Below are 14,401 nucleotides of genomic sequence, written 5' to 3' on the forward strand. Positions count from 1 at the left end.
ATAATTGACATCCTACGATTTGCCGGCGTCAGTTTTGCCAGTTTTGCAAATCGCGGCGTCTGCATGGTCATTTTTTACAAAAACGTGGGCATGGGATTCACTAGTATCTCATCCACTTTGCCCATCCAACTATGATAGAATTGAGATTTTTTCCCCAAGAAAATTAATAAAAGCTAATCAAAATATTATTTGTTCTGCCAAAATGGTGCAAAATAAAGGTACAACTCATGACGCAACGAATAAAACCACACATAGGTATGTTGACATCAAAATAAAAAAGTAATAAATTTTGGAAGGCAGGGAAGGTAAACATAAAAAAAGTCTCCAAGCATTAACTTACAAACTACCTTGTGCAGGGTCAAAGCTTTGAGGTTCTGGCCCAAAAGGCAACCAAGGGTAACATATTCATGGCAAGCAATTTGTATGTCCTCTACATGCCTATAAGGGTCCATTCACACGGAAGAAAATGGTAAGTAATTTGATGTGGAATTTCAGCGCTGAAAAAAAAGCCTCCCATTCACTTCAATGGGTTCTTATTTCTTCTATACTTCCATGTCACTCATCTTAGCAGAAAAAGGAATCCATTGAAGTCAATGGGAGGCTTTTTTTCAGCGCTAAAATTCCACACCAAATTCCTCACCATTTTCCTCTGTGTGAATGGGCCCTTAGATGATCTATAGTATGTGTTTAAGTAGGGATTAGGGTGGTAAAATCTGATATGTATTATGACAATTTCTGTAGAGAGTTGCAGTATATATATATATATATATATATATATATATATATATGATACATCACATTTATAAAATGATATAACTTTATTATTACAGTTCATTTTATTACTTTACTTTATATTTACTTTTACTGTGATTAAACTCTTGTGCACTTTAGTTTTAGTGCTTTTTGAATATATTCATTTATTTTTTAATGGCACGTTCACACCACTTTATCCAAACATGCTGTCATCGCAATGAGATCAGTGAATATATAAATATATTCTATTTAAATGACAGTGATAAATAGCCACATTACCTTCAGAGTTCCATTGGCAGAGTAGGCAGCATATGTGTACAGATATTCCTGACTTTTGGTCTCTTCATCACACTGCTGTCCGCTTGGATAATAGCACGGGCCATTGTTGAGAATGATTGTATTTGGAGAAGAGCCTGGTAGGTCAAGTAAGACTGAATAATTTACTAACTGAACTTCTTTTAAGCCTACTGAAGTCCATAGAAGTGCAATATTTTTTGCCGGGTCTGTGTCTGTTTTATTGACAGAAATCTGTGTGAAATATCTGAAAGGCAAAAAGAGATTTTACATTACTGTAGATCAGCAATGTATTTAAAAATGCATGACAGACCTGTCCGATAGGTGCCCTAGTCTATATAAGAAGAGAATAGACGCAGGCCTTTCTTCTCTATCTACAGACAGATTTTTAAATAACAAGGAAAAAATCTGAGATCTGTTATGTTCCATATATTGAATAAAGACCACAATGAATAACTTATTATCTAGTCTATTAATAATATATCATACACCAAGGTGTAATTTCAGCTATTTTCTCCTGATTTATAGAACATAAGAAATATGTTATGAAACCACACACACACATAGTGAACATATAATGAAAGAATATCACATGTGACAAGTATTAGGGAGACATTATTATGTTTACTGAGGATTTGGACTACTCTACATAAAAGAAGAACTTTCATCACCTCCAACAAGTCCAGCTCTTTACATTATTTGGTGGGGGCTGCTCCACTGATTCCTGAACAGTTGGAATTTTTTCTCTAGCTCCACCGTTCTCAAGCAATCAATGCAGTGTTGGTGTAATTCTAAGTTCTGAGCTCTCAGCAATGTACCCCTGCTGACACTGCCCTTCTAACCATACATAGCCTAAATACTACATCAGTAACCAAAACTAACTGTGCTTGTTGCTCAGGAACGGCAGAGGCTAGAGAGAAAATTACAACTGTGCTGGAATCAGTGAAGCGATGACTATTAGCACATGCTAAGAACTTGAATTGGTGGAGCCTCTGTAACTAGAACCACTGGGACTTCAGAATATAGACAAAAGCATTATGGCTTGGCTCTCCATAGTCATGTTCCAAAGCTAATAGTTGGATATTTTTGCTAATATCAATAATTGAAAATGTTGCCGAGTGTATAGATTTTCTGTTTCCCTAATCAGTTGCCAATGGATACAGTGTGATACAGCATGATTGACAGGAAGTAAAGTATGACTTAAAATTATTGACCACACCTAAAGACATGTCTGGCTGAGTGATGGCAATGGTGGTAGATCTGGCCACATGAGTGGCAGTACAGCATGAAATAAAATGATGGACCAGGCCACAGGTCATGGCTGGCAGTGGTGGTAGCAGTTTAGGAGTAGCTGGCAGCATTAGCAGGACAGTAAATTAAAAATGATGCACGGATATGGTGGCACCTCTATTCGGAGGCACCAGTCAGAAGTGTGTGAAAATCCTCATGCATCTATATGGTCTCCCTAAATTCTGTGGTAAGCTGGGTATACAGTCTATCCAGATAATATTCCAATTTTACTTCCTGTCATGCTTACATATACATGGACCCAGGGGCCTGCATGGTTGGGGTTCTTGGTTGTGCCTAATACATATCAAGTGCCCATTCTGTGTCCAAAGGAGAGTCTTCCTCCTTGTCCTCCTCCTCCTCCTCTTCCAGTCTAAGAAGAGTCCCAGTTCCTCCACCATAATGACCCCAACCCAGATCTTCATCCTTTTCTAGTTCTCCGTTCCTCAACACAGGGTGATGACATTGAAACTGTTCTTTCTTTTCTGTCTCTTGTTGCAGGAGTGTATTTTCTGTATGATATACAATAAAGGGATCATATGGCTGATTCTGCAGTTGTCGCTGTTGAGAAATTTGGTGGCCTCTTCAAAGGGATTGAGAAGCAGAAACACTATCCTCATAAGCCTCCAATGACAGATATTGAAATAACACACCGCCCTTATGGTCTGCTGAATATGGTATGTTTTCATTGCTTTCTCTTGCTCACACAGGTGCACCAGCATGTTTAAGGTGGAATTTCACTGAGTTGGAACATCACAGTTAAAGAAGTATAAAGGCAGATTGTTTTGTCGCTGAAAATCATGTGTTTTTGCAGTATAAGAACAGCTGAAATACGCAAAAACTTTTAGGCTATTACAAGTACCTCTTTTAAGCCACTATACATGTTAATAAAGCGGCACACCGGTAGATTCAACACATGTGCCATACAGGAACAATGTTTTATATCGATCCAACTGCAGCACAGCAACAATATCGGTGTCATTGTCACTGACAAAAGATGAGTGGAAGCAATGACTTTCCCTGGTGAAGATGGGGCAAGAAAGAGCTCAGAGAGGAGGATCCATAGGAAGCAGATGGGCCCTTCATAGTGTTGGAACTGAGCCTAGGGTTGAACTAATACCTAGACTTGTTATGTTTCTGGACCATGGCAGCTGCTGCTAAAGTGGGTCTTGAAAGTCATGTGTTGTCCTTGTCCATAATTACTTCTCAAAGTGTTGACGGTGGCCCCTTTCTTCAGACTGACATATTCAGGTAAAGGCCCACATTATCTATCACATGGTGATAAAAAAGCAGAAACCGCTTTTCTAGAGAAATAATAGCAGCTAGGAATCCTCCATCAACGTTGAGCGCATGTCATCAGTTGATGAAACACAATTGTATGGCAACAATTGCACCTTCAGCAGATTGACCAGGTGTGGGTTAAGTTGCAGAACCACCAGATGACTGGGTCCATATTGCTGTTTCCTGGATATACATTCCCTTAATGATGACTGGCAGTGTGGAAGAGAAGGAGCAGGAGGAGAATGAGAACGGAAAAAAACACACTCTTAATAAACGGAGATTTTTCAGATGAGCACAGGTGGAATCAGTGTTTTGCTGTTAGAACAGCTCTTTATATACATTTAAGATAATAATTGAAAACTGTTGCCCAAAAAAACCTCTTAAAATATTTTTCACTAACAGGACTGACTTCGCCAGTTTAAACAGAGTAAAACACACTGTGGGCAGTCACAGACAGACTCAGATGAAATTGCTCTATTGAAAAACAGATTTCAGAAAAAAGAAGCAACTTGCTCATTCTTCAGGCGGATGCCACGGCCGGACGTCTGCCAGAAGACACTCCGTCCTGACTAGGTCCATTCATTTGGGCCTACTCCAGAGCAGAGTGCCGCTACTGGATGTCGGTGCACTGCATCGGCATCTTGTTGTGGTTATCCAGTTTTTGAACCAGAATCTGAGGCGGCCTCTGCGTCAAATTCCAAAAAACCCTGTGTGAACCCAGCCTAAGAGGTCATGGGGGTGTGGACTTCCACCAGAACAAGCCACGGGGCGCTGCTGGACTGGACCTCGGTGGGGAATACCAGAACACAGAGAGCAGGTGAGTACGTAATTCCTGGACATTTCTTTTAAGTCTAAAATTCTTTAAGAAAGCATAGTCTCAGATCACTCTATGTGTGGAAACAGGTATTCTGATGCATGCAGTAATTCATATAAGAAAATTAATGTTAGAAAATTACTACGGGGGTAATTGAAGTTAAATGACTTATCTGCTTGCATCAGCTTGACATAGTTTATTAGATGTTGCATAATTTTAGAGGATCCATTCAGTAGGAAGCTTTAGGCTGGCATATGTGCAACTTCAGAGAGGTAAAATTAACAATGTGTTTAAGATTATTGAGCTTTGGTAAATGATTTAAACATTTTATTAAATCATTTCAGCAACATGAAGCCCCACAGAGGAACAGAACAATTTTTTAACTTCAGCGTTCTATATTACGTATGAGCAGTAAAACATACTGGCCTAGATTCATCAACAGATACTGGAGGAGATATAGTCCAACACGCTGCATAATAAATCAGCTTCCCAGAATAGTTATGACTTATTTCAGACACTGATAAATCAACATAAGAGAATGCAAAAATAAGACAGGTGTACAAACCCTTTGTTTGGCGTTTTATTATTAATCACTAGTTTAAAAGCCAGTGAATTTACATATCAGGAGGGCATTGGCAAGCTGGCATCAGGACAACAAGACAATTAAGAAGTATTTCTGGTGCCCAAAGGAATGAAAAATAAAAATGTTTTATTGCCATTCCACATAAGTAAAATAAGAAATAGAATAGAATTATATTGCACACATAAAGGAAATGTCTGCTGAAATTAGCTGTACTTTCAATAAATATATTCAAAGGGGGTGAAAAAAAAATGCTATATGGACAATTCGAAAACAATGTGTCTTCATTACGGGGTGCTCCAGATTATTATTTTAACTAATGCCAAGCTTAAAATAACAAACACTGTATACTTAGTTTTCTGTTTGGCTAGAGATCAAGCGGAGTTTCTTTGTTTGGGTCCTCAGTCTTTATGGATGTTTCTGTCCGCACATGAACAATATAGCCAGCAGTAATGACAGTGATGCCACCGATTGGCTCCATCGCTCATGAGCAGGCCAAAGGTCAGGAACACTATACAAATGGAGACTCTTCACTGGATATTTTAAGCTGTGACAGGAGTAACAAATATGAGCCGGAACACCCCGTATTGACGACACATTGTTTCTGAATTATTTCCGGTTTTTTTCATTATGACAGTGAAATGAATTACAGTCACCTGACAGAAAAATATCATTGATATATAAATCATATATTTATCTCCAAGAAGCTCATATGATGCTGAGAGAACAGGGAGTGACAGTAAATATTCTAATACTACTACCCTGCCATACCAAGCTTCAATGCAGTAATTCACCAACCTTCAAATCATGATGGGAAGACTCGACTCATACCATTCCAATCTATACCGAAAAGCTAACAAGCACACAGCAAAAATACAGGAAACCTATTGCAACTGCTTTAATACCTCACAAAAAAGAACATCAAAATTTGGTTGAAAACATTTTCACAAAAAAACTGATTTAAGTAACGTGCCATTTTCTGATAATACGTGCCCTTTACATGCTGAAATAGTAGGTACCTTTCATATCTTATTTATTCTATCCTTTCTAAAGTAATATTTTATAGTACAGGCAAAGTAGGATATTATGATAGCATATATGCAGCATGTGCTTACATACATTTTTGTATATTTGACCCTTATACTGAACCCAGCGGACCCAGGGCCGGTTTTGGGCAAAATGGGACCCTGGGTGAGATTTCGAGTGGGGCCCTAAATTTTAAGATACCTTACCAATGTCACTATTTAGTAATTGAATGCACATATAATCATTTTAAACAATATTTTTAATTATATTAAATCAATTCAATGTAATATAAACCAAACATTATTGATAGAACTTTAAATTCTGCATCCTAATGGCTGGATTCAAATAGATGCATTAAAAACAAAATAAATCTTTATATTGGACAGCCCTTTTAGGCTAATGCCCTGCATAGTGTCCTGTAGCAAAAAATTGCTGGTGGAAAAACCACAGCAGCAGCACATTGCGGTTTTTCCTGCAGTGCTTTTCACGTATAGTCTGGTTCTGGAAATCGCTATGTGTCCGCAGCGCATATTTTCCTGCACTATGGGGGTGGGATTCACTAGAATCTTATCACCTACACAGTGACTGTAAAATGCTGCATTTTTTCCATGGCATTTTTGCCAAGGGCAAACTGCGGTGCCTACGCTACATCTGCATTTGGGTTTCCGTTTGGGTAGTTTGCTTGGGCACCCCATGAACAGAAACCTATACGCATTACAAAGCTGTTATCTAAGGAAACCACAAGGACCCCATAGACTATAAAGGTGCTGCGCTGCTTGCAGATCTTTTCTCTCCCCATGTTTCATGTGGAAACTGAGCGGAAACCACACAGTCCCCATTATGGTTTATGGGTCCACGGGTTTCCCAGGTTACTGCTTTTTAATGCGTATACATTTCCATTCCAAGCAGAGTGCCCAAACGGAATGCTGAATGCAGATGTGAATAGGGCCTTATAGGGGTTTTCATTACACCTTATATATGGATCAGTATAACCACTCAGACCCCCACAGATCAGGAGAATGCTGACTGAAATGGTAGATGGCCAATGTGCACCCCACTACATTCATTTCAATGGGAGTGCTGGCAATGTTTGGCACACCTATTGAAACAAATGGAGTTGGGTGCATGTTACACGACGACCATTCCATTCAGCATTTTCCTCATCAGTGAGGTTCCATGTCGTCATACCCCCAACTGATCTGATAACTAAGAAAACTTAAATTTTTACTAAAAACACTAGACTGCAGATTCAGGCTGACCATAATGGCTGTAATTGCTTTCTAAGGGTAATAGATACCTTTTAATTTTCTTTTTTTCACTGTTGGTGCTGCAGAGCACCTGCTTCTCTCTGTCTCAGTAGTACCGACGCTATCCACTGTGTTCTAACGTTTATGCAGCCGGAGTCAGAACCCTCCAATCCTGTTATCAGTGAGTAATTAAGTAAGCTGTCTGCACCCTGCACCCCCTGCTGAGCTGGAGGTTGGAATGGAGGAGGGCTTCTATATCAGGCTCTCGTAACATCAGACACAGTAGCTGAGCTCATATAGAGCCCTCCCTGGAATCCCTCTCGCACGGTCGCTGCGCAGCTAGAAATGACTGTACAGTCCAGCGACCACCCGCAGAGTTAGTGATCTGAGAGTAAGAAGGGAGACAGACAGTGAAATATTAGGCAGAACAGTGCAGTGGGCCCCTTAAGCTGCAGGGGCCCTGGGCAATGGCCCAATGTGCCCCCCCCCCCCCAACGCCGGCCCTGAGCAGACTCCCATTGTAGCCCAACGTTCCGCAGGTAACCGCTTTTTTAGGCGGACAGGGAAACCGAATGTAAGTGTTAGAGCCTTACATGCCAAAATCTTAATAAAAAAACTCATCATAGTAGCTTTCAGCAGAATGTCTATCGTTTATGGTCTTAGGCCCTATTCACAGCTGCTTTGGGGTTTCCATTCTGTGAGTCTGCTTGGGGACCCCCCAGATGGAAACCTATATACATTAAAAAGTGGTTACCTGGGAAACCCGCAGACCCCATAGACTTTAATGGGGTCAGTGTGGTTTCCACTCGCAAGCAACACTTTTTTTGTGTGGAAACCACATGGACCCCAGTATAGTTTAAAGGGTCCATGGGTTTCCTGAAGATAACCACTTTTTAATGCGTATAGGTTTCCTTTCAGGGGTTCCCTGAGCGGACATCCTGAACAGAAATCCGAACGCAGATGTGAACCAGGCCTTAGCTTTATGGTTGACTATGGCAAACTTAGTTGATCATAAATTTTAAAAACTGAAATGTGGTATAGGTGGCTTTCTTTGACAATACTCTTCAGAACCATCCATACTATTGCCAATTATTATCTTTGAAAACTGCTGGAAAAGCGTGCTTGTTTTTAGGATAGAGCCGCACAATATGGTCATATTGCCCTAAGATGTAGACTGAGCAGCCATGCCAGCTGCCACAGCATTACATTAATTCATTACAAAACAAATTGTTTACTGAATGTTTCTTTTTAATGACTGTATAGTAATCTAGAAAAAAGCAAAAACATGCAGCAAAGATTTTGGAATAGTGAATAAACAATTAGTTTTTAGGCACCTTATTGTCCATACCATGGCTGCAGCACAAGTGTGGTCGTACCCCTTGTTGAGATACAACCCCCCCCCCCCCCCCACACACACACACACACACACACACACAAGATACATCAGTCATTCCTTTATACTTCACCAAAAACAGGAAAACGAATGACACATAGCAAGTAACTGCAATAGGCAAATATCAAATATGATTTTATTGAAGAAGGGGTCAGCCCTGCCAAACAATGTGACCAAGTAATGCAGGTGCAGGTTACCATGACTGCAATAGAAATCCAGGCACAAAAAGTTGCAACAGCACCCCGCTAGTATTGATCATTCCTACTATCTATTAAAATACATAAAATAGGTTATTGCTAACTTTCTGATCCAATTGTAAAAAGCCATCTTCCAACAACAAGACACTCTCTCTTAGGCTAAGGCCACAACGTAGCAAAACACAGCTAAAAGATGCTGAGGAAAAAACTCAGTGTAAACACACCATGATTTTTCCACAGCGTTTTCTATTGCATTTTTGCTTCGGTTTTTCTCAATGGATTTTCTTCCCTTATTATACCTATAGGGAAAACGTGAGCATTTCCATAGGTATCATTGACATGCTGCGATTTTAAAAAATGTAAGTGTTTTTGAAATTGCAGAAAAAAAGTATGCTGCAGAAAATCTGCAATGTGTGGGATTAGCCAGAACCTCATTCACTTTGTAGGTACTGTTAAATGCAGTGATTTTTTTTTAATGCAGTGTTTCCACAGCGAAAGGAACGATTTCTCATAAACCCATATCTGGTAGTGTGTTATACGTTTATAATTGTGGAGATACTTCAAACTAGCATCTCTTAGAAACCCTTCAAATAATTTCCCTACAACAGAGATTAGACTTCTACCTATAGTTTCCAGGCTCACATTTAGGGCCGCGTTCAGACGGGGTTTTTTGGTCCGGAGACTGGAGGCTGCCTCAGATTCTGGACCAAAAAAACGCTAGCCACCCCTGGATGCCGGTGCAGTGCACAAGCATCCAGTCGCAGCATTCCACTCCGGATTAGGCCCAAATGAATGGGCCTAGTCAGGAGGGAGGTGTCGCGAGGCAGATGTCGCGAGGCGAATCCGCCTGAAGAAAGAGCATGTCGCTTCTTTTTTCCATGAGCTGGAACAAACCAATCGCAGAAAGTGGAAATGACCGGATCCCATTGATTTCAATGGGAAGCGGTTTCGCAGAATTTTGATGCGAATTCCGCGTCAAAATCCTGACCAAAAAACACCGCCTGAACCCGGTCTTAGATCCCTTTTTGAATATTGGCAATCCTGTGGAACACATCCAGTCATTACTGAATCCTTAACTATGAGATAAATGTCTGTCTAACACTTTGCATAATTCCCTCAGAACTATATTTCCCTTTTATTCATTCAGAGCCTCAGGTCCACAGACAGGAGACCATTTGTAGTGTATGCTATGCATAATATGCCTCAGGCTAAGGTCTAATGTAAAAAACACTGTGAAAAAAACGCAGCTGAAACGCATTGCAGTTTTTTCCATATCAATGAGTTTTTGCAGATTTTTTTTTTTTTTTTTTTGCTGAAGATTTTCTTCCTTATTATACCTATAGTGTTTCCACTGGTATAATAGACATACTGCGATTTTCAAAAATGCGAGCATTGATAACGCACCTTTTCTGCAATATGTAGATTAGACAGAATCCCATTCACTGGTACTGTAAAACGCAGCCTAAAACACACTTGTCCTTAATTCCTTAGTGTAGGGGCCAAAATGTTACCAAGAACCTATTTTTATGTATTTGTATATACATTAGGAATTATCCAGGCATAGTGATAGAGGACTTCTTATAAGTGGAGGCATACATATGACAACATATATTAATTTTAGCACACATATTTAAACAATAGTCATACTTTAAAGTCAGTCAGTAGTATTTTTTTTTTGTCTTTACTTAGCTTTTTATATATTTTGTTCTGTAATCGTATTGGTATGGTCTACTTAATAGAAAGGATTTATATTTCTGCAATTATGAAACTCTAATGTTATTCCTAATAGGTAATACATTCAGTGAGACATTACAGTAAAATCCTGTTAAATCCCAAGCCATATCTCACATTCTGCAACAGTTGCAACATGATCTCCTATAAAATTATGTTATATTATATTCCCACAAATTTTATTCTCTGATGATTCTTTATTATGCTTTAATTTTTTAATTCAATAGGTGTTGGATTACAAGGTTTTTATAACAGTAAGGATTTATTTATCCAAGTCATTTATGGCAACATATTGAGAATCATTAGTTGTATCACTTTTACTTACTGTAAGTCTAAAACTAAAATATTTCAGTGCTTTTTGGGAATAACAACAGCAGAACAGTGAGAAGCAGGTCAATGGTCCAAATCAAAGCCAAAAAGTAAGCAAGAAAAAAATTTAATTAACCTATCTGCCGTATCATCACAGTGGATGTCAGTTATTGGAATATTGCTGCTCAGGAGCTGAGCGACAGCCATATCCACCAGGCCACTGTTGGCAATGCCTATGATCAGTGTCCACACTGATAGTGACATGAACCCTTCTAAACCTTCCAAGGCGCTATTCTCCTGTTGACACGTGAGTTCTACCATATCAGGGTAGATCCATTATTTAGACAGCCAGGAGTCTATCGAAGGCTCCTAGTCTTGCCATTAGAATGTTTGTATTACAGACTGTGCTATGCAACCTGTAATTGAAGCAGAGGTATTTCTTAATATGCATTTCTCACATTTAACGTGACACTGAGATTCTTAAATGCTAGCCCTAATATTATAGTAGCAGCAAATGAGTTTTAATAGGAAACTCAGAAACTAAAAAACAATGATTAAGGATGCAAAGTCCCTCTCAAGTGTAAGACCATTCTTTGCTATTTTGTGTCTGTGTTAAATTGGTTTTGGGGTACAAACTAGAGCAAGGAACAAGGGATTTAGGAAAGTGGCTCCAGACTCTTCATAAATCAGGCACACAACCCTGTGCTACAATGGAGATGTACATACACTAGTTAGGAACTGGCATAACTTTCCATTTTAACTCATGCCCTGGCCTGCCCAACATTTGCAAGGCAGGATGGGGGAAGCACATATAGTGACAACAAAAACAACAGGTTTCTGTCATTGTAGAATAAATAATGCAGGATGCCAGACACAAAAGGAGAGGCATATACAGTGCCTTCCCAGAAGCCACACAACCACAACAACACCAATCATAATCAGTGGTACCACCCACCAAATGGCAGGAGCTCTACTAGTGTATGTGCGGGCCATCCACCACTCAGGAGAAAATAGGGATCCCAGGACATGTGGGTCTTGCAAGACACCACTCTAAGTGGATGCTCAATGAGACTCACACTACAACGGTACTACTGCCATCGGCACTCTCTACTGATACCATGTTGTGGATTGAAAGCAGAGCCTGAATACATAAATCATACATACATCAGGATTTGGCTCCTTGGAGCATTAGAGCAATTAAATCATCATAATATATATATAGGTACCAAACATCTGGGGTTAATTGTTGTAAGTGCTTCTGTACCTGGAGATAATAGAAGGGAGGAAATTGAATATCTGGGTTTTTAGCAGAAATCTTAGCCAAGAACACCACATGCTTATCCTTCAAGTGTACCAAATGTTTGTACCAAGTGAGACCTCAAGTATGGCAGTAATAATAGGTACTATCAGGGCAACCAGTCTGATAACCCGGATTTAACATCAGTGACAAATATAAAAAGACACAGAGGAACTCAGACATACCTGACATGATGCCTTTCAAGAGGTCAATGTAAGTGAGTTCGACCTCATCTCTTGTAACAAACTACCATATAGGGATGAAGCAGTTTAGGAAGGGAACACTGGGTCACCAGGAAGCTATTTAAAGTTGTAGAGCAGGGGTAGGCAACCTTTTTTGTTCGGCGTGCCGATTTAAATTAAAAAATCAAAGATGAGGTCCTCGGAGTGCCGGTCAATAATTGTAAAGCTGACGACACCTACACTAAAGTCATATAGCACAAACCGCAACATAGGGGTGCTGTCATACTGCGCTCCCAGCCACATGCGCTTACCGCTATTTGCCTGGATACACATGTTCTTTTCCTTTAGAAGCAATGTAAGTACATGCGTAACCCACAATTAGTGGTAATGTATGTGACTGGGGGCAGAGTGAGGTCATACCTGTAGAGCACTGACACACAATGTACCTGTATGCTCCATCCAGTCCTTGGCCGTTAGTAACTTCAGTTTTCTGTAAGGGAGCGTTCACACTACCGTCTGTGTCCAACAGCTAGTGTCCGCTGCTAATGTCCGTTCAAAATCTTGTGCGGATATTAGTATCGGACACTAGCTGTGTCTGTGACATTTTGTATTGATTTAAATGGACACCGGGTGCGTTCGTTTACTGTTCGTGGGTGTCCTTAAGTGTCCGTTCACAAAGATGTCCGACTTTTCAAGCGGACAGCAAAACCCGACATGTAGGTTTTTCTGTCCGCTTGAAAAGTCAGACATCTTTGGGAACGGACACTTAAGGACACCCACGAACAGTAAACGAACGCACCCGGTGTCCATTTAAATCAATGCAAAATGTCACAGACACAGCTAGTGTCCGATACTAATATCCGCACAAGATTTTGAACAGACATTAGCAGTAGACACTAGCTGTCGGACACCAACGGTAGTGTGAACGCTCCCTAAGTGAAACGCAGATTAATTTGTCACTTTTAGTTCCTGATGGTGCAGTAACAGCAAAACCCAGCCAGGAATTAATGGGTGTCACACTTACAACAAAGTGGCCGCACTGGTGCCCAGGAACTGGATTTGGCTATAACTGCATCTAGTTACAGTGTCACCACCCAATAGAATCACACTAAGGCTGAGGCCCCACATTACAAAAATGCAGCTTTTTTTATTGCAGATTTGGCTGCGTTTCTCTTTCCGTCAAAGCCAAGAATGGCTAGAAAACGAATGGGAAATATATAGGAAGCTTCTTATATGTCTCCCTCCTGCTCAATCTACTCCTGGTTTCGGCTCAAAAAAAAAAAACAGCAAAATCTGCAACGAAAAAAAGCTGTTTCTGCAACGTGGGGTTTTAGCCTAAGGCCCCCACGTTGTTGGAACACAGCTTTTTTTGTTACATATTTTGCTGTGTTTTTCTGAGCCTAAGCCAGGAGTGGATTGATCAGAAGGGAAACTTATAAGAAGCTTCCTATATATTTCCCATTCCTTCTGTAGCCATTTTTAGCTTTGGTTGAAATAAACCGCATCAAAATCTGCCACAAAAATGCTGCATTTCTGCAACGTGGGGCCTCAGCCTTACGCCTCCTGCATACAAATGGCACGGATGTGGTTTTCACTGACCTATACATTAAAAATGAATTGACAGGGCTGCAAATGCAGACAGATATAGGGGATGTATGGGACACATATAGGGGATGTATAGGACAGATATAGGGGATGTATAGGACAGATATAGGAGACGTATAGGACAGATATATGGTATGTATAGGACACATATAGGACCTGCTCAATAGTTTTCAGTTCTTCAATTCTTCAATTTGGCCCAGATACACAGCCACAAAAAGAATGGCTGTATATACGGGTCAATTGAAATATATAGGTCTGTACTTTTATCCACAGTTGTAGATAAAGAGTCTGGTCATGTGCATTGCAGGTTAACTCAAAGTGCCTCATATTAATAGCAGTAAACCCCATCATGTCCCTCACATTAACCCCCTGTGTACTTTACATAAGGGATACTTTACATAAGGG

General features: G+C 40.1%; 1 protein-coding gene across 1 annotated transcript in view; it reads right to left on the reverse strand.

Moving 5' to 3' along the window:
- Window positions 1-14,401, reverse strand: part of NAALADL2 (N-acetylated alpha-linked acidic dipeptidase like 2) — a 378,602-nt gene that overhangs the window by 293,037 nt on the left and 71,164 nt on the right. The window contains exon 3 of the mRNA XM_075269559.1: window positions 1,033-1,294. Within this exon, the coding sequence (XP_075125660.1) occupies window positions 1,033-1,294 (262 nt within the window). The remainder of the gene's footprint in view (window positions 1-1,032; window positions 1,295-14,401) is intronic.

The sequence above is a fragment of the Leptodactylus fuscus genome, chromosome 3 (genome assembly GCF_031893055.1).
Source record: "Leptodactylus fuscus isolate aLepFus1 chromosome 3, aLepFus1.hap2, whole genome shotgun sequence".
Classification (NCBI taxonomy): domain Eukaryota; kingdom Metazoa; phylum Chordata; class Amphibia; order Anura; family Leptodactylidae; genus Leptodactylus; species Leptodactylus fuscus.